We start from the raw sequence: 20186 nt of genomic DNA on the forward strand, positions 1-20186 counted from the left end.
TGTGATTACAGAGCATGCAGGAGAGACTCTTCCCTCTACAGACGTAAATATTTCAATGGCTATGGCACCCGGGAGAACTTTGTTGGAAGTACGATATTGCAACAGCAAAGTCAAGCACTTAAACTAGGAAATATTGGGCCTAAGGCAGTCTTTGTAGCCCCAGTCATGCTGTGATACGATTCTTGTTTCCACAATGAAGTGTTATTTCTATGCTGGACTCCTGCTATGCTCCACAGGCCCTCGTTTCCTTCAGTGTTTGCTCTGTTTCCTTGTTCCACTCAAGTCTTGCTTGGGATGGAAATAATAATTTTCTCATGGCCTCCTCTTTGGCCTTCTCCACTCTTAAATAAATTAGCGCCATTCGCAGATGTTAATTATCTTATTTCTGATAATGAACCTGTGGAATGAGGGTGTATCATTAACCTCACATTACAGCCAGCGAGCTGAGGCACAAAGAGATGCAGGTTGCTAGATTAATGTCCACTAATTTTGCACAGCTTTCTCCTCACTTTGGAAGGTCTGACATTGATGACTCAGTGATGAACAATGCACATCTCCCTTGATTTGAAAGAACAATATGCTGGAAAAGCAGAACTTCACCACCAGCACTCTGAAAGTTGTATATGTGTGGCAGGCCTTGTTTCCATCACACTGGCCATGCCTTGAATGAGGAGGCACAGGGACAAAATCAGTACTTGGTTATTTTGTACTACAGAGAATCTTCCTGCAAAATTTCAAGTCCTCAACCACCATGAAAGCTCTGTGAAGAGAGAAAGAGGAGAGGAGAGGAGAGGAGAGGAGAAAAAGAGAGGAGAGGAGAGGAGAGGAAGAGGAGAGAGAGGAGAGGAGAGGAGAGGAGAGGAGAGGAGAGGAGGAGGAGAGAGAGAGGAGAGGGAAGAGGAGAGAAGAGAGAGAGGAAGGAGAGAGGAGAGGAGAGGGAGAGGAGCAGGGAGAGGAGAAGGAGAGGCCACATATTTATCCCACTGGCAAAACCACTATTTTAAAAACCTACAATAAATATATCCTGGCCCCCTTTCTGGAAATAAGTGAACTGTTTCTCTCAAAAAGAACCAGCAGCATAAAGCAGACAGCCAGCACAGAGAATTTCAGCTTAAACAGTTAATACTTCATGAAGTATAATCTGTGGGAGACAGGGTTTTCTGTGCAATGTGAGTATGGTTATTACAGGACTCCCCATAGTACATGCAGAGCCTGCAGTGCCTTTCCCAGACCAATACTGCTGCCCATTCCCAGCCAGCACTACTGGGACCAGGCTCATATTGCCATCATACTATCTATCCTAACATTGATTTCTCACCTCTTTTGGGATGGGAAAACACAAGATAGCAAACCGCACAGTGAGGAGCCACTGATCTATCACCTTAAAACCCATCTACACCTCTCCTATCCATACTTGCAGTCAGTGCTTTATGCTTCTTACCTTTTGCTCTTCTTTTCCTCAGTGGGCCTGCCATGCATTTTTTAACTGGTTCATGACTTTATCCCCGAGCTTAGCACACAGTCTCCAGTAATTAGTGAGTATTATGTGTTCACATTGTGCTAGCATCTTGGAAAGCTGTGTTTGGATACGGTGTGTCTTCCTCTTTGCAATGCCAAGCATGTCTTGCACAAGCCTCCCTTACTTTTTTTGATGGACTGCAGACAGCTTGCTCATTAGTCTAGTATCTAATTGCTTATCAGTCACACTCTCAAGCTCCTCATTACTTCACTTACACAGCTACAGTAATTAGATTTCACATTTCTTTAGACTCTCATGCCATTGTTTTAGCCTACTGAGGAGGCACTCATATATAATACACATATAGTATAAATTATCTCCTATAATTATCATATTCATTATAATATATAACACATACACACACACACACACACATCAGGCTGCATTGACAATCTCAAATCTCTCCAGTTACAAGTGCTCAGAATACTCCAGCAGCATCTCCAAATGCTTATTTGTCGGTCTCGACTTGCAAGGAACTTCACCCATCTGTGACCCTTCGTTCACAAACCATGCCTGCTCATATCATTTTCTACCTCTCACACAGCACCACCGCTCTTTTCTGCCACAAAACAAAGCTCTCAGATCTGCTTGCTGCAGGGATGTAAATCTTTTTAGGCAGAAATGTGAATTTGATGTTCAATACAGCTGCAAACAGAAAAGTCGCTTGAGCCATCAGCCTTTATTTTTTGGGGGGATAATGTGAATTTTATGCCTCTTTTTTTTACTTTTGGTCTAATTTGATGTGTTTCTTTAGCACCTATTCTCTAAGCCTCAAGCTTTTTCAGGGGAGATCATTCTCCACATTTATTACTGCATTTAAAAAGCAATGACAATTTATATAATATTTCAAAACAGAATTCTGTGGGTGTTTGGGCTACGTGATTTTCTCCTGGGGATCACACATAAAATTTGTGCAGGTTTCATTTGGATCCAGAGGCAAAAAGCAGTGATACTGAGTGGCACACAACATTGGGCATCTCTTTTTCAAGCAAATGAAATAAGAAATTGTGCCAGACAGTTAAACTTAGCAAGACAAACAGGTAATTCATACCATGTTGCAAAAAGGGCCATATCACTGCTGGCTATAGCTACAGAAGAAAACTAAGCAGAGCTAGAGGATAGGAGGTTCAGGTTGGAAAATTCCTTCTCAGAAAGAGTGGTGATGCATTGGAGCAGGCTGCCCAGGCAGGTGATGGAATCATCATCCTTGGAAGTGTTCAATGACTGTGTGGATGTGGCAGTGAGGAACATGGTCAGTAGGCATGGTGGGAATGAGTTTATGGTTGGACTAGATCATAGAGTAGAATCATAGAATCACTACAATTGGAAAAGACCTCTGAGATCATCCAGTCCAACTGTCCTCCTACTACCAATATTTCCTCAATAAACAGTGTCCCTTAGTAGCACAGCTACACGCTTCTTGAATGAGTCCACCACCCCCCTGGGCAGCCTGCTCCAGTGCCTCACTAGTCTTTGTGAGAAATAATTTTTCCTGATATCCAAACTAAAACTCTCCTGACACAACTTAAGGCCATTCCCTCTCATCCTGTCGCTAGTTACCCAGGAGAATAGGCCAACCCCCACCTCACCACAGCCTCCTTTCAAGGAGAGTAATAACATCTTCCCTGAGCCTCCTCATCTCCAGACTGAACAATCCCAGTTCCCTCAGTTGCTCCCCATAATACTTGTGCTCCAGATCCCCCCACCCCCCAAGTTTCATTGCTCTCCTCTGGACAAGCTCCAGGGCCTCAGTGTCTTTTTTGTAGTGTGGGGCCCAAAACTGAACACAGTACTTAATGTTCAGGCTCACCAGAACTGAGTCTGAGGGAGAAGATCTTAGTGGTCTTTTCCTACATTAATGATTTTATATTTCTATGATTCTTTACTGTCATTTCCCCACTTTGCTCTTCCCTGGATCTTGCTGCATTTTGGACAGCAAGATACTGCTAAATAAAACTGATCCCAATGGGAAATCTACTGCATTAAAGGTAGAGGCCGTGCAGATAGATCAAATTCATCACTGCTCTCCCATCTTCATGCAGACAGGCTCCTCATCATGCTGAAATAAAACCTTGGGCTCAGCAGATCTCCAGCCAACTACAATCCCAGAGTTCAACTTTTTCACTCAAAAGCCTGGGGAAGGGCAGCTTGTGGGGCAGCTGTGCTGCCCTGGGCTGCAGGAAGCACAGCACACAGACCTCCCATGATAAAACCTGGGGGCTCCTGCCAGCACCTCCAGATGGAGGAAGATTACATCTCACCCACATCCCTCAGCCAGGAGTGGGCAGACGGAGCCCATCGCCCCACACAAGGCAAGCCATGTTTGATGGCCTGTCTCCCGCCTGCTGCTTGGGGCTCAGACACACAGGATGCTCAGAGATGCAGGATGCTCAGCCCCCAAAAGCAGCCAGCAGGGCAGGGATGCTCACCATGAATAGAGTTTGCTCTGGCAGGCGGCCAAGTGCCCAGGCTCATCCCGCTGTGCTTGCAGCCTGTTGAAGAGAAAGTGACGCGCGGCACGCTCTTGCTCACAGCCTGCTGCTGCTTGGGAGGCTGGGAGAAGGAAAGCCTTAGTCTTTCACAGCTGGGGGCTCTGACTTTGCAAGCCAATTGAGAAGGAGGACGGACAGGGAGAGGGGGGAGATGAGAGGCGAGATGAAGGAAGGGACTCTCTGGTTTCCAGTGAGAGGCTGAGTCCCTGCCTCCCCACTGCATTTTGCCCCCTCGTTGTAAACCCCTCAGAAACAAGCAGAAGGCCGGAGCACAAATGGGCAAAGCTGCACAAACCAGCCTGGAAATCAAAAGCTGTGGCATCGTGCCCAAGCTCATTAACCCACTGTGGCATGGGGCTAATTAGCTTAAGCGTGGCACCACATTAATGCAACTCCTCCACCTCCAACTCTCCATGGAGGATCGCTGCATGGTGCCTCCTCACCACATGTATCAGCAGCACAGCAGGTCTGGGGACATAGAAGCAGCAGGGAAATCGGGAGGATACTCCTATTGACACAACAACAACATATTGGCATGTATATGAAAGCCAGCCATATTCTGGACTGCATCAAAAGAAGTATGGTCCTGCCCCTCTGCTCCGTGCTGGTTAGGCCTCATGGATGTGGTATCCTCAGTACAGGAGAGACATGGAGCTGCTGGAGTGCATCCAGAGGAGGACCACAGAAATGATCCAAGGGATGGAACACCTCTCCTACAAGGACAGGCTGAGAGAGCTGAGGCTGTTCAGCCTGGAGAAGGCTCCATGAGATCTGAGAGCGGCCTCTCAGTATCTAAAGGGGGCTGTAAGAAAGAAGGGGATGGACTCTTCAGAGAGTGCAACCATCACTCAGCACCACCCAAACAACCACGCACTACCAACACAGAGAACAAAATGCAATGCTAACTCAGGTGATGGCAACTAAGTTTATGGGTTTTGATACATTGGCTAAACACAGTCCTATGAACAGAGAAAAACACACAGACAGGCTTTCTGTTGTGATAAAGGAAGTTGAGAACAGCTTTCAAGTTTGCTGAAAAACATCATCAGTGTTTTGGGTTATTTGTGACTCCATTTTTAGTTGACATAAATACATCACTTGCAAATTCTCAAATGGAATGTGAAGAATCGTGACCAAAAATCCAATCGTGCCTCTCTTAGCCAGACTTTTATTGGGTCTACCTTAGCAGAGAGAAGTATCCCTTGCTTCTCAGTCACTGAATTTCTCCACGCAGAAAAAAATTGCTCCCACTGGCATTCATTGATGCTTGCTGAACGTTTATGGAGGACAAACAGTGGATGTGAGCACAGTGAGGTGGTGGGTGGTGCGTTTCAGCAGTGGTGACAGTGACAGTGGGTCATCTCTGCTGGTGCAGATTGTTTCAAGCACAGCATGCATGCTCTTCTTCATCGCTGATGAAAATGCATAGCTGACGGTGATGACTATGTTGAAAAGAGTGTTTTGTGGCTGACGATTTTCTCTATTGAATAGTGTTGTTATTATCTTTTGTCTCTTGTCATTTCCATAGAAATAAACAGGAGGCATTACTTTCAGAGCAACCTTCATAGATATGGCCCTAGACAATTCTTCATTCAGTGTGGCCCAGGCAAGCCAAAATGTTGGACATTTGTGACTTAAAACATGGTAGGAAGGAGGCAGGCCCATGGAGTGACACGGCAGTGACTGATTGGAGTGGTATGAAACTTCCTGGCCATGGGCAGGGGAAGGACATCAGCCTAATGGCAAGTGAACTGCCTTGAGAAGTTAGCAGAGCCCATCCCTGCAGCCACACATAAGCATACACAGAGGGCTGTACATCTTCATGGGAACTAAAAGGTAGATTTCTTCCATCCATTCATCATCTGTAAGAGTCTAAAATCCCAAACAGTCCTTCAAGGAGAAGAGTATGAATGAGACCCAGGAAGAAATAGAGCGAGGTTGGAGGAAAGCCAAATGTGCCAGTACAGACACCTTCAAAGCAGTGTGAAAGGTATCCATCCCAGCCAGGTGCACAGAAGTGACAGACACAGCACCTGAGGGGGATAGATTTAGATACTGAAAGGCCACTCTCAGGCCTCCCATAGCCTTCTCCAGGCTGAACAGCCCCAGCTCTCCGCCTGCCATCATAGGAGAGGTGTTCCATCCTTTGGATCCTTTTTGTGGCCCTCCTCTGGATGCACTCCAACAGGTCCACGTCCCCAAAAATGGCCCTGCAGCGGCTGAAGGCCCTGAGGAATGCACTGCCCCAGGGATACCTCCGGGTGGCTGTACGGAGGAGGCCCACACTGTGAGGAGAATGCGAGAACTGGTCTTTTGTTTCTCTCCCCTTTGTTTTAACCTCTCGAATCAAAGGCCCCAGCTGCTACTCCAGGAGAGGCTAGAAATTAATCCAATTAAAAAATAAATTCCCTGTGGGATCAGTACAGCGTGCCGGGTGGGGTGTACGGGCACGCGATTCCTTTATCCCGCAGAACAAGCTCTCCTTTTATAGCTCACGTTTCACAGAGGGGAGATGCAGGCAGGGAAGCATTTGAAGCAAATGTAACAAACAAATGATTTATAACCTCACTACCCAACTGCAGCTTGCGGGAGGATGGCAGCTCCCTCCTCTATAGCCTACATGGCTGGAGACAATACCCTCCTACACAAACAGTCGTAGAGCAGCAAAAACCCTTTGCCGCTTCGTTCCACTCTTTTGTTTTCCAGAGTTTTGGTCAGCATGGGTTTGTGGAGCTTGACAGGTTAACCCACACTTCTGGGTTGCTGCAGAAGTGATTAAACAGGGGGGAATTGTTTAGGCTGGGAAGCAGAAGTTCCTTTGTTTTTGTAGATCACTCAAAGGCAGCCCAGGCGGGATGCTCAAGAAGAAAGAGATGAGGACTAAGAAGGGAGATGGGCTCCCAGGAGGGGTCTGGTGCCATCAGCTCTGCAGGCTTAAGGATGAGCCATGGGGGACATGTTGTGTTCATGCTGCAGGGCTGGAGAGAGGTCAACCAGGCCCACTGGTGGCAGAACCAGATGGGGACCATGCCCCAATAGCCTACTAGGCTCAACAGAGCCCCAGTGAAGCTGCAGCATCCCAGAGATGCAACCAGGGCATCCCACCCCACAGCCCTGGCAGCATGCAGTCATCATAATGCAGTATGGGTTAAGGGAGATCAGGGCTACACAGAGACAGATTTTTAATAGCCACCCACAACTTGGTGCCCCCAGAGATCTTCAGGGAAAGGGAAAGTGCAGGCACGACAGCCACCTGCACACAAAGTTGCATGGAGACACTACCAACCTGGGACACATACAGACACACTGTGCCACAGATAATAGTGGGAAAGGTCAGAGCCCTTGGTGCTCATCTTCATGTGGAGGAGTTAGTGGAACCATAGAATCATTAAGGTTGGAAAAGGCCACAAAGACCACCCAGTCAAACCATTAGCCCATCCTCACCACATCCACTGACCATGTCCCCAGGTGCCACATCTACACAGTTCTCGAACACCTCCAGTGACAGGGATTCCACCACCTCCCTGGGCAGCCTATTCCAAAGCCTCACTGCTTTCTCTAGAGGAAATTTTCCCTAATATTCAGCCTGAATCTCCCACGGTGCAACTTGAGGCCATTACTTCTCATCCAAAATAAGAGGAGATCCTGTTTTGCTACTGGCCACCATGGTTGCTGCTGAAATTTTCAGTCACTGGGAGCAGCAAATTACAGGGATGGAGGAGCAATTTGCTTTTACCCATTCCCTGGCACCTGTCTCTCAGAGTTCTGCTTTCTGTGTTAGGTTGTATGGGAAGGAGCATGGAGTGGACACACGAGCTCCGGACAGCACAAAGTGCCCCCTCCTTCACAAACTCCTTCATAAAAACACTTAAGTGCATGGGAGCTGGTGAATTATTAAAACAACCTTGCAACAGCTCCAGAGAAATCTCCAGTGCCTCAGATTCAAAGGGAAAGCTGCGGTGTGAGAATCCCCATTAGTAACAATACGCACAGTTTGCAAGAACATATGTCCCCGCATGGAGCAATCAACCAATCTGGGCTGTTTAACCACAATATTTCAAAGAAGTAGCTTTTAACGCAGCTGATCCGTATGTTTATTTTTTGAGCTGTAAAACAAGATTCTTCAGCAGCCTTTCAGAATGCCTCTGTAATGGACTTTATCCAAACTATTGGGGAGAGGGCTTTGCTCCAGCGGAGCGACTGATACATGTATTTATTTTTTAACTCAGAATCATGGCTGTGGAAAAAGCGTAGCCCGGGCAGACAGAAAGTGCATTTGGCCTTAAAAAAGAAGGAAAAGAAAGGCGAAGAGGAGCAGGACCCCACTGGGACCCTCTTTAAAAAGGGTTCTGATCAGAAGTGCCTGAGATGAGTGAGGTGGGAACAGGGTGGGGAGGTGGGGGGGAGAGGGGGGCTGGAGGGGGGATCTTTCCAAGCAGAATATATATGAGTGCACACTGAAAATACATTTCTTTGCACCCTTTTCTCCTGCAAACTGTGTGGGAGGTGATCGCGGGTCCGTTGTATTGATTGATTGATTTTTTTCGGAATCTTGGAACAGCCACAGCCGTGCCTTCACGGGGACAGGGGATGTGGGGGCGGGAGGGGAGGGGGACACGGTCTGGTCTCTTTCCCTTCTCGATCCTAATCCTAATTAAAAATAAATTACATGCTGCATGGAACTTGAAATGGCCACGATAATCCTGTTACACGCGAGGGGCCGCCCCGCTGCCCGCTGCCCGCTACAGCCCGGCGGTCCCGTTCCCATGCGCGCAGCCCCCGACCCGGCACGACACAACCCGGTCCGGTCCAGCGCTGCTCCCCGTCCGCCCCGACAGCCGCCTGCGGAGCTCCTAAGGGCAGAAGCGCTGCGCTGCGCGGAGCCTTTAGAGACCAGGAGCTAGGGGAGCTTTTGTCGGCGGCACTGCGCGTCCACCCCCCCCCCCTGCGCTCCGCTCCCTCCTATTCCCGCAGCGAGCGCTGATGCGCTATTTAAATCCTATTTCCATAAGCCGCCGCTGCGGGCAAGCCGCAGCCGCCCGCGCCCGCTGCGCTCGCGTGCCGCCCCGCGCAAAAAAACACGCGCAAAAATACGCGCAGCGCCCCACGTAACACTCCGTGCAAAAACACGAGAGGATCCGTGGGTGCCCCAGGTTGCCCGAGCCCCCCTCCTGTCCCCGGCAACGCAGAGCGGGGAAGGCATCCATTCGTGCTCTCTGCTTTGCTTCTTTCAATCGCTGTTCCCTAAGAAAGGATGGAGAGGGGAAAGGAGCGAGGGAGGGAGGGGAGAAGGAGGAGGAGGGCAGCACTGGAGCGCTGCGCCCTCCGCCCGCTCCGCGGCCGCGGGGCTCCGTGCGGTGCGGGGCAGATGGCCGCGTTCCCCCGGTCCGTGCCAGGTTTCAGCCTCACGCTGTTATTTTGTTCTTCTGGAACGAGACTGGTGTTGCTTCCCAGAGGGGCCCTATTAGGACAAAAAGAAAATCCCGTGAATAGGCGTAACAGGGCACCAGGAGGGATTGGTTTTAAATGTATTTTAATATGAGCCGGGCATTGTGTGTAATTCAGCGCTCATCATCGTTTAGTCAAAGAGTTATGGCAGTGATTGGGAATGAATAGAGGGACATAATGGATACATGTGGCGTTTGCTCATTATATTCAACTTAGTCCAACTCCTCTGTGGAAACTGTTCAACTTTCTCTCCCTTTAGCCTGTCACAGTGAAATAATACAGACATTGGTTCCTCAAATGGGATAGCCTGCCATGCTATTATATTTCTACAGCTAACGAGGGCTTCATAAGCCTTTGATACAGCCTGATCTTTGAAACCTTTCCAAATCTCCTCAAGCTTATGCTAAATCCTATTTGGAACTTCTTTTTTTTTTTTTTTTTTTCTCCCTTCTTCTTCTCTCCCCTTTATTTTTCTTTTTTTTTTTCTTTATTTTTTTTCCCTTTTCCTTTCGCCTGCTAGTGCCCCAGGCTTAAGAAAGCCGGGTGGTGACATGCATACTAACGCATGCGGGGACAGCTCCTGAAAGGCGACTTACGGCGCTGATCACAGGCTCTCACGCGAGGAACACGGCGCTGCGGGTGCGGGGATGAAGGGATGCCGGACCCCCCTTATCCCCCTCCCCCCCGGATCAGCCGGGCACGACCGACCCATATGCAGCTGTGGGGGTACGAGCGCAGCACCCCATGCAGGAACCCCAAAGGGGTTGCCAAACCCGAAAGGAAAAAAGGGGAAAAGGAAGGGGGAAAAGGGGGGGAAAGAAAGAAAAAGATGCATTTGGAAAAAATAGAGAAAGAAGAAGGAGAAAAAAAAGAAAGCTATAAAAAAGCAAGAAGCCCCCCCCGGCCCGAGGAGTTAAAGGGAACAAAGGCGGCCGCCCCGCACTCCCCGCTCCCGCCGGCTGCCCGAGCCGCCCCGGCGGAGGGGATTGTCGGGATCCGCCCGCTTCCCATTGGCTCCGCCGCCTCCTCATTTTCATACGCCGTCTATTAAAGGCGGCGCCGAGGTACGGACGGATACAGACGGCGGTGGACGGTGTGCGGAGTTTGTGCTGATCCCGCACCGCGTTCCCCCCCATCCCCTCCTTTCTCAGTCCCGTGCAGGTGCAATGAGCCCCCTGAGGCTGCTGGCCGCCGGCTGCCTGCTGGCACTGTCCCGCTGCAAGACGGTGCGCTACCGCACCGACGAGGAAGGAGCTCCGGGAACCGTGATCGGCACTTTGGCCGACGAGATGCCGGTGAAGGCTCCGGGGGAGATGAGCTTCCGACTGATGCGGCAGTTCAGCAACAGCTCGCTGGTGAGGGTGAGGGAGGAGGACGGGCAGCTGAGCATCGGCGAGGCGGGGCTGGACCGCGAGCGGCTGTGCGGGCAGGCACCGCAGTGCGTGCTGGCCTTCGACGTGGTGAGCTGCTGGAGGGAGCGCTACCGCCTGGTGCACGTGGAGCTGGAGGTGCGCGACATCAACGACAACGCGCCTCACTTCCCCCGTGCCCAGATGGCGCTGGAGGTGTCGGAGAGCGCTGCTCCTGGCACTCGCCTCCCGCTGGAGGTGGCCGTGGATGAGGACGTGGGGTCCAACTCCATCCAGAGCTTCCAGGTCTCCCTCAACAGCCACTTTGGTGTGGAGGCACAGACGCGGGCGGATGGGGCACGCTGTGCAGATCTAGTGCTGCTGCAGGAGCTGGACCGCGAGCGCCAGCCTTCCTACACTCTAGAGCTGGTGGCCAAGGATGGAGGCAGCCCTGCACGCTCAGGCACAGCCACTGTGCACGTCCGTGTTCTCGATGCTAATGACAACAGCCCCACTTTTGCCCGGAGCTCTGTGACAGTGGAGCTGCCCGAAGACGCACCGCCTGGCTCCCTGCTGCTTGACCTGGATGCTGAGGACCCTGATGAGGGCCCCAACGGAGAGGTCGTCTATGCCTTTGGCAGTCAGGTGCCCCCTGAGGCACGGCGGCTCTTCCGCCTAGACCCACGTTCTGGCCGCCTGACGCTGGAGGCAGCTGTGGACTACGAGCGTACCCGCACCTATGAACTGGATGTGCGTGCCCAGGATCGTGGTGCCAGTCCCAGGGCTGCCACATGCACCGTCGTGGTGCGCCTTACTGACGTCAATGACAACGCGCCACGCATCAGTATCAGTGCCCTGCGTGGTGCTGGCAGTGCCGCCGGCGTGGCCTACGTCAGTGAGGCGGCTGCCACTGAGAGCTTCGTGGCCCTCGTCAGCGCTTCCGACCGTGACTCTGGCACCAATGGACAGGTGCGCTGCAGTCTACGTGGCCATGACCACTTTGCCCTGCAACGGGCCTACGAGGACAGCTACATGATTGTCACCACGGCGGCACTGGATCGTGAGCGCATCCCTGAGTACAATCTCACCGTGGTGGCCGAGGACCTGGGCTCCCCACCCTTCAAGACTGTCCGTCAGTACACGGTGCGGGTGAGCGATGAGAACGACAACGCGCCGCTCTTTGCCAAGCCCCTTTATGAGGTGTCTGTGCCGGAGAACAACCCGCCAGGTGCCTACATCACCACTGTGGTGGCCCGTGACCCTGATCTTGGCCACAATGGGAAGGTCACCTACCGGCTACTGGAGACCCAAGTGATGGGGGCCCCGATCTCTACCTATGTCTCTGTTGACCCTGCCACTGGGGCCATCTATGCCCTCAGAACCTTTAACTATGAGATCCTCAAGCAGCTTGACCTGAGGATCCAGGCCACTGATGGAGGCTCCCCACAGCTCTCCAGCAGCACGCTTGTCAAGGTGAGGATGGTGGACCAGAACGACAACCCTCCAATCATCATCCAGCCAGTGCTCACCAATGGGTCGGTGGAAATCAATGTCTCCAGCAAGACCTCCCGTGATGCCTTGGTGGCCCAGATCAAAGCTCGCGATGCAGATGACGGGGCCAACGCTGAGCTTACCTTTGCCTTCCTGGAAGAACCCCAGCAGGACCTTTTTGCCATCAACCCAAGCACTGGAGACATCGTGCTTAGGGGCGACCTTTCTGAAGAACTGGGGCAGCTGTTCAAGGTCATCCTCACTGTGACAGACAACGGGAGGCCCCCCCTGGCCACAACTGCCACCGTCAGCTTCCTGGTGACCGCCACTGCTCCTTCCAGCATTCAGGAGGTAGCCAAGCCCAGCTCCTGGCAAGGGAAGGCCTTGCAGTGGGACATCCCTCTGATTGTGATCATCGTCCTGGCGGGCAGCTGCACCCTCCTCCTGGTGGCCATCATCACCATCGCCACCACCTGCAACAGGCGCAAGAAAGGGAACGAGATCAAAAACAACAGTCCCCTGAAGGAGCAGATAGACATCTCCCACTTGGAGAAGGGTCGGCAGGAGGACAGCAGCCAGAGGGGAAATGTGTTTGAGGTACGAACCTTCCCCAGCAAAACCTCTTTCAGTGGCCCCGACCCTTCTCCAGCAGCTGAGGAGATCTCCACCGCGGAGAGCAGCAGCGACAGTGCCTGCCTCTACGAGGGTCAGAAGCGGCTCAGAGGAGCCGGCGGGGAGGTAAGGTCCTGTGCATCCCAGAAAGCAGAGGGTGGAAGGGGAGGATCGCAGGGTGTAAATCGCAGGGATGAAGTGCTGATGCTAATTGACCCTTTACTACTTCCCCCAACCCAGCAGGGTTTCACCGCCGCTCCGAGCTTCGGCAAAGAGCCCGCCCCCCCCGTGGCCATTTGGAAGGGGCACTCCTTCAATACCATCTCGGGCCGGGAGGCAGAGAAGTTCAGCGGCAAGGACAGCGGCAAAGGCGACAGCGATTTCAATGACAGCGACTCAGACATCAGCGGGGATGCCCTGAAGAAGGACCTCATCACACATATGCAGAACGGTAAGGGCTCCATCCCGCTCCCAGTGCGGTGCGTCCCTCCTGTGCATCTGGATAGATGGACAGGGTGCTGCGTGGAGGGATGCATCGCACACCAGAGCAGGGAAACCTGATACTTGCCCCCAGAGCTGCATGAGTTTCCTCCCAGCAGGCTGCTAAGTGCTGGCTTCTGCCCACACTGAGCACTGAATGCATTACTTTAGAACTGTGGGTGTGTTTTATCCCCCCCCACTGCACCCCCCTTCCCTCCTCAAAAACCTTCCCCTTTCATTTGCTCCTATGAGCTAAATATGTAGCCCTATTTCCCCGAGCAAGCCACAGCGCATCGCTTCCTAGCGCTGCTGTCCGTGTGCTGTCCTCTCGTGATTGATATCTGTGGGCTGTGAGTGGTGCGGCTGTTCCTGCAGCAACAACAGGTTCATCCTTCCCTCTCTAGGTCTGTGGGCTTGTACAGCCGAGTGCAAGATCCTGGGCCACTCAGACCGCTGCTGGAGCCCTTCCTGTGGCCGAGCCAACCCACACCCTTCTCCCCACCCTCCGGCGCCTCTCTCCACCTTCTGCAAAAGTACATCCTTGCCCCGGGACCCCCTCCGCAGGGACAACTTTTACCAGGCCCAGCTGCCAAAGACGGTGGGGCTGCAGAGCGTTTATGAGAAGGTGTTGCACAGGGATTTTGACCGGACGATCACGCTGCTGTCCCCTCCGCGTCCCGCACGGCTCCCTGACCTCCAGGAGATTGGGGTGCCCCTCTACCCAGCCCCCTCAACCAGATTCCTGAGCCCCCAGACTGATGCCACTGAGAAATCATAACCCTTTTGGCCCCACCTGCACGACTCAGTCGTTCACGGGAGCCTTTAAGTTATTGACCAGACCCAGTGTTGTAAGTGTAAATATGCAAAGATGTGCCTTAAAACATGAAGGTGTTGGGAAAGATTTCCCGTTGGTACTGTTTGGTATTTGCAAACAACAGCAACAACAAAAATTGTTTGTAGTTCATGTAATTTTTATGAAATGTGCAGTATTTAAATATTATTTTTTTTTTCCTTTGTTTTTTACATGGTTTCCTTTTGCGTTTGGTTTGCCCATGGCCTGCCATTTTTGTAGTGTTTTTAACCTGTACAGTGTGTAATGTAATGTTTGTACATAATGAAAATTGGTTATATTTTTATATAATAAAAGCTTAAGGAAAAAAAAAAATGGGAATTCTTGCCAAAGGAACTGTCTGAAAGACACAATAATTATTAATAATATCCTGAATATGTAGAATCTTGTAAGGGAAATTCCTCTTTCATAGTGTAATAGTAACCCAAGCAACGCAGTGTGCAGAGACGTTTGCCTTGCCAAATGTGACTTGTATCTCTTGAATCTGTGGTCGGTTTAAAGTTAAATGTTATTTAATTGCCTTTGGTTCCTGTAATCTGTGTCACTGATAAACACTAATAAAGGTTTTGTGATGTGTTGGCGGGGTCTGTCTGTGGTTTTTGTGCTTCTTGACTTCTGAGTCTTCACAGGTCAACAGAGTTTTGTGCAGGAAAATGAACAGGAGGAACATGAGCAGAGCTATGTCCTGTCTCACCCATTGCTCATCTTCTGCTCTGAAGTTGGTAATGCTGGGACATGGGGGGGGGGGGCAAGGAAAGCTGTGTGATAGCTGTGTGCTGCTCACTGCCTGTGTGAGTGCCTATGGCCAGACCCTTTGCAGTGGAGTTGCATCAGTCAGCTGAAATGCTCGTGATGTAAAAATACCTTTGCATCGGTAACCATTGGAGTGCTTTGCTTTCTGATAGGGCTGGAGCTGATTGGGGTAAAGCTACACATGCATGTGCTGGTAGATTTATACACTGCTAAAGCAGCTGTGCTAAAGAGTGTGAGCACTGAAGTGTGTTTGAGTACATACACCTATTTATACACTAAGAGACAAGAGAGTTACATTTACACATCAAGCAGAGAGAGAATAGATGTCTGTGACGTTGCAATCATGTCCGATACATACTTTGCCTCTTTCCACGAGTGACAAAGACTTGAGCAAAGTAATCACACCCAGCTTTGAAATTCCCCTCGAATCCTCAAGCTAAAAGCAGTTCTCAAATCCTTCTGCTGAAATCACGTTTGGAATAGCATTTGGTGAAAGAACGTGAAGCATGTGTTCAAAAATGCTTGTACCAGAGATAGTGCTTAGATTGGAGGTTTAATAATAGCTTCAGCTTTTCTGAAAGGAAGAATGGATCCTTATGTTGAATATGTGACTTCATGTACAAACCGATAATCTATAAATCTGTATGTGGCAAAGCTTTGGTTTTGTCGTGAATTCTTCAATGATATGCCCAATTAGTATAGTGTACATAGGATGAGTCACAAAGAAAACATATGGCCTTCATAGACAGAAAGAAAGTCTCATTAGACCTCATAAGCAGGAAACAATATCCTGCCCCTATGTTTCTTAACAGGGAGAAATTCCCTCTCACTCCTGACTACCTGCTTTGCCAAGCTGAGTGTGACCAAGTCTTCCTGCACACGCTCTGAGATTTAACAGGGGCTTCATAAAAGACCTTGTATGGAGATTGACGGCGGGCAGTGTCAGTGTACACATTTGGAGGGAACTGTTATCACACTGATGCCAGACTAGACTGGGATGCAGTGTTGGTGATACAGCTTTTACAATCAGGAGGACGGATGAGATTGGCTCTGGTGATTGATGGAAACCTGGTAGTAAAAGTCAGGATGCATCTAAATAACCGAGAGGGCCGTCTTGGTTAAATTTAGAGCTGAGGCTGAAGGGTGGGTGCTGAGAAGGGAGCTCAGAGCCTCTCTGCCGGCTAATCAACAGTGATTCAGAGCAGTGAGCCTGCATGGGAAGTAATTAGTCATAACTCTTAAAGCAGAGAGGAAAAGGCTCTCTGCCAATAAAGGAGGCCAGTCTGATAAGCTATATCCTCATGATCCAGTCTAAATAGTGATAGGACAAGGGGGAATGGTTTTAAACTAAGACAGGAGAGGGCTTAGGTTAGATATTTGGAGGATGCGTTTCTCTCAGAGGGTGGTGCCACACTGGAACAGGTTGCCCAAGGAGGCTGTGGATGCTCCATCCCTGGAGGCATTCAAGGCCAGGCTGGATGTGGCTCTGGGCAGCCTGGTCTGGTGGTTGGTGACCCTGCACATAGCAGGGGGGTTGAAACTGGATGATCATTACGGTCCTTTTCAATCCAGGCTATTCTGTAATTCTCTTATATGTACTGCAGCACCTCCAGTGCAATTCACCAGGCCCTTCTGGGTGGGAGCCAGCAGCTGCCAAAGGGCAGTTCCCCACCTTGGATTGGAGTGACCGACTCACACTGGTGTCTGCAGTGGATCCTGTGCACTGTTACTGCATGATTTAGTGCCCCTCCCTGTCTTAGAATGAGCTGGGGCCATCTCATCAACAAGCAGTTTCAGAGAAGGAGAAAAAAAACACCTGCTCCTAAAACAGCCTTCAGCATCAGGTAGTTACGACCCAGGTCTGGCAGGCCTGAGATCCCAGGTCCTGCCAGTAAAATGTAGGGTTTGTCTCCCAGGGTTCAAGTTTGGTGCTTGAATCTGAGCTACTCACTTTGCAAGGACTCTCTGGTTAACAGAGATTTGTGGACCTCTTTCTGAGAGTTTCACATCACAGATTGGAGAAGAGTAATAGGACAGCTTGGGTGAGCTCAAGCTCCTTTAATATTTAGATGCCTAAATGAGGTGGGAGAAGTCCGCAGGCTCCCCCAGTTAACACAACAAATCATCTAGAGTGCATCCAAGTGGAAATGGGAGCCCCAGGCTTAGCTCAAGGCGGGGCCCTTGAATCAAGCATTTGCTTTGCTGATGCTCTTTCACTGTGCATGCCCTAGTTTTTGTCTTTTATTTTTCAGTGAGCATAACTGAGGTTTTTTTGCTAACGTGCTTCAGAAATTAAAGCAGATTGATCAATAACTCCAGATATATTTGCCAAGCATAGTGTGGCATCAGCTCCAACCCTAAGCCGACTTCCACAGAAGTCTATGACAGCCACCTATGACTGAGTCAGTGAAAAGAAAGGGGCAATTCTGGGATATTGCTCATCCCCTCCTAAACTGGGGGCTAATGTAGGTCTGGTCGTGGAGGAGATTCTGTTCCTTCCCATCCCTCCCTACAGGAAGTAAATGTTTGCACTGTGGACGACTCTCCTATGACTCTTGGATGTTCTGCCTTTAATGATGTTTGATGGAGCCCAACACCATGAGGTTCCTCATTTTGCTTTCTGCAGCACATTCTCTAGTTGCAGGACTACTAAGCAGTTGGGATGGTAGCACTCACACTTGTGAGTAGATGCAGCTTCCAGCTCTGGGATGGGAGGTTTAATCCCATCACTTCAACCATCATCTCCCACAGAACAATCATTCCCTAATCTCCCTAACTGCACCAACCACCTTTCCTTTGTATGTAAAGGTAGATTAAGCACCTGCCTTGAACAAGGGCACACAGGTAGCCCTCCTGCTTCGGGAAAGGCTTAGAAGGACTGTAAAAAGGCACCAAAACTGGGCTGATTTCTGCAGATTAACCCACCCAGGGGTCAGATGAATGTCAGAAGAAGGCAGAGAGGGGGTGATGTGAGAGGCCTCCATTGCAGTAAGGCAGGGCTGTGCTTTTGGGCAGCAGCCAACAGTAAGGTCAGCCTATATGCAGTGTAAAACCTCTGGAGGTTTATAGGCAATTTCAGTCCTAATGCCTCATTCCTTTTGGATGCTTTGAAGGCAGAGCAGCAATAGTGATAAATCCAGCTCAGTCTCCAGGTGTTCCCAAAGACCAAAAAATGTGATTGGTGACTGAGGAGAAGAAAGTGCTGCTTCATTCCACATATACCAAGGTCTTCAGGTGTTTTTCATTTAGGAAGATGCTTTGGAGAAGCTCCCCAAAGTTGGGTTCCCCCTCCTTAAGTACCCATAAGTATCCTTCCACTCAGCCATCCTTCCCAATAGATGCACAAAGCTGGTTTGGCACCAGGACTTTGGTGGTATGGGAGAGAGAGTGACTTATGGAAATGAGCAGTCTAGAGGTTACAAACACAGTGTTTTTAGGGGACTATCTCCAGTAAAGCATTCGGATTTATTATGAGCTACAACTTTCTTCCTTCCACAGGGTTTAATTTTGCTGCTGTACCAAAGGTGTTTCTCCTTTCTTACCTGAGGGCTGGACCACTGCAAGAATGGGATTCAGCCCAGGCTGGCAGCCTGCTGTGATCTTTGCTGGGTTGGTACGATGATAAGAGATCAGAAATCCTTGGTAGCACCACCTTGGACACTTTCAGATCTGTATGTCAGAGCACTTTTTGGTGTTCCAGGATGCTGAGGAGTTTGTCCAAGGTGAAACAACACATCTGTGAGAGAGTTGGAACTAAATCCAAATGGTTTTTTGTTTACAGGCCACCATACAACCCAGTGCACAAAAGGAATACAGTGGGATTGTTCAGTCTGGAGGAGGCTAGGGAAGACCTTATTGCTCTCTACAACAGCCTGAAGGGAGGTTGAGGTGAGGTGGGGTTGGCCTCCTCTCCCAGCTAACTGCAACAGGACTAGGGGGCATGGCTTCATGGGCAGCCTGATTTAGTGGGTGGCAGAGGGCTTGGAGCTCTGTGACCTTTAAAGTGCTTTCCAACATGAAGCTATTCTATGATTCCATGATTCTATGATTCCATGAAGGCCTTCGTAGAGGTCCCTCTGCCCCTCACTTCTCCATCAGGTGGTAACAGAGAGCCACTGCGTGGCTCACAAACCTGTAGGTGCTCAGGACCTGGAGTGGCCAGTGTTCTGCACCACATCGTCACACAACCTGGGTTTTATTAGCAGTTATTTATTTGTATTTATTTAACCACCTAAACTGATTATCCATATAACAGCTTTAATCAATTATCTGCAGCGAAGAACTTCTCTGCAACTTAATTAGTAAAGTTCTTCCCTGACCTAGCGGTATCTGATTGCATCATATATAGAGCTTAACTTTGAAATGGCAACACAGTTCATTAAAAATAACTAATAGCTGCAGGGTTTAAAGATGTAAATGTTCATTTTCTTAATGGGGGGAAAAAAAAAGGGCACGCAGACTCTACCTGTCTATATTCATTATACTGTGTCCACATGGGATGACTCACATTTGCAAAACTCAAGTTTAATTAACATGCTTATTTTTACAATGATATTTCTCATTATAATAAATTAAATGTTTAAACAGCCAGTGCAAACATTTTGATCCAAGACAAAAATGCTTGCACAGTGCTAGTTTAAGCATTTAATTTATTATAATCCTTCCCATAACAAATGCCTTAGAAGTTGATTTTTTCGCAGTGAAAGGCTATTAGTATTATTTCCTCTGGTAATGTTTAATCCAAGACAATCAAAAAATGTAAGGCGTGAACAAAACGGGACTGGAAGCAATGATGATAAATGAGATAGTGGAGGGAACTGCCTCCTCCGGTAAGCTGCACCGGTGCCTTGCAGCTGCTGGAGCTCTGTGCTCGCCTTGTCACCAGCAGCTCACACACAAATTAATCACAGCACATCCACTCAGCCCAGGCGCGCTTGGCCCCCGAGAGCATTTGCTCCAATGCAAACTCCCCTCAGTCCCCCCAAGAAACCATAGAGGCCATGCCTATGGGTTTCTTTCTGCTTCCACCAGCCAGACGTTGCTTTCCTCTGCACCCATCACCACCACGTCCCTAAATGCCACGTTTACACGTTTCAAATGACAAGGGAAGCACGGGATGGATGTGGCTGCTGGTGGGGGGCAGAGAGCCCGGAGCAGCGCTGCCCCCTGCCCTGGGGTTGCCGCTAGGTGGG

The 20186-nt window shown here is 49.9% G+C and overlaps 1 protein-coding gene across 2 annotated transcripts; it reads left to right on the forward strand.

Annotated features, from left to right (window-relative positions):
• The first annotated feature begins 10456 nt into the window (after positions 1-10456).
• On the forward strand, positions 10457-14828 carry PCDH8 (protocadherin 8). Of its 2 annotated transcripts, none has more exons than XM_015851697.2 (3): positions 10457-13037; positions 13152-13362; positions 13796-14828. In XM_015851697.2, the coding sequence occupies exons 1-3, from the start codon at positions 10626-10628 to the stop codon at positions 14167-14169; spliced, it is 2997 nt and encodes a 998-aa protein (XP_015707183.1). In that variant the 5' UTR covers positions 10457-10625; the 3' UTR covers positions 14170-14828. The 2 variants fall into 2 exon arrangements, with proteins under 2 accessions (XP_015707183.1, XP_015707184.1); XM_015851698.2 differs by having other exon boundaries at positions 13155-13362.
• Positions 14829-20186: the final 5358 nt, after the last annotated feature.

The sequence above is a fragment of the Coturnix japonica genome, chromosome 1 (genome assembly GCF_001577835.2).
Source record: "Coturnix japonica isolate 7356 chromosome 1, Coturnix japonica 2.1, whole genome shotgun sequence".
NCBI classification, from domain to species: Eukaryota; Metazoa; Chordata; class Aves; order Galliformes; family Phasianidae; genus Coturnix; species Coturnix japonica.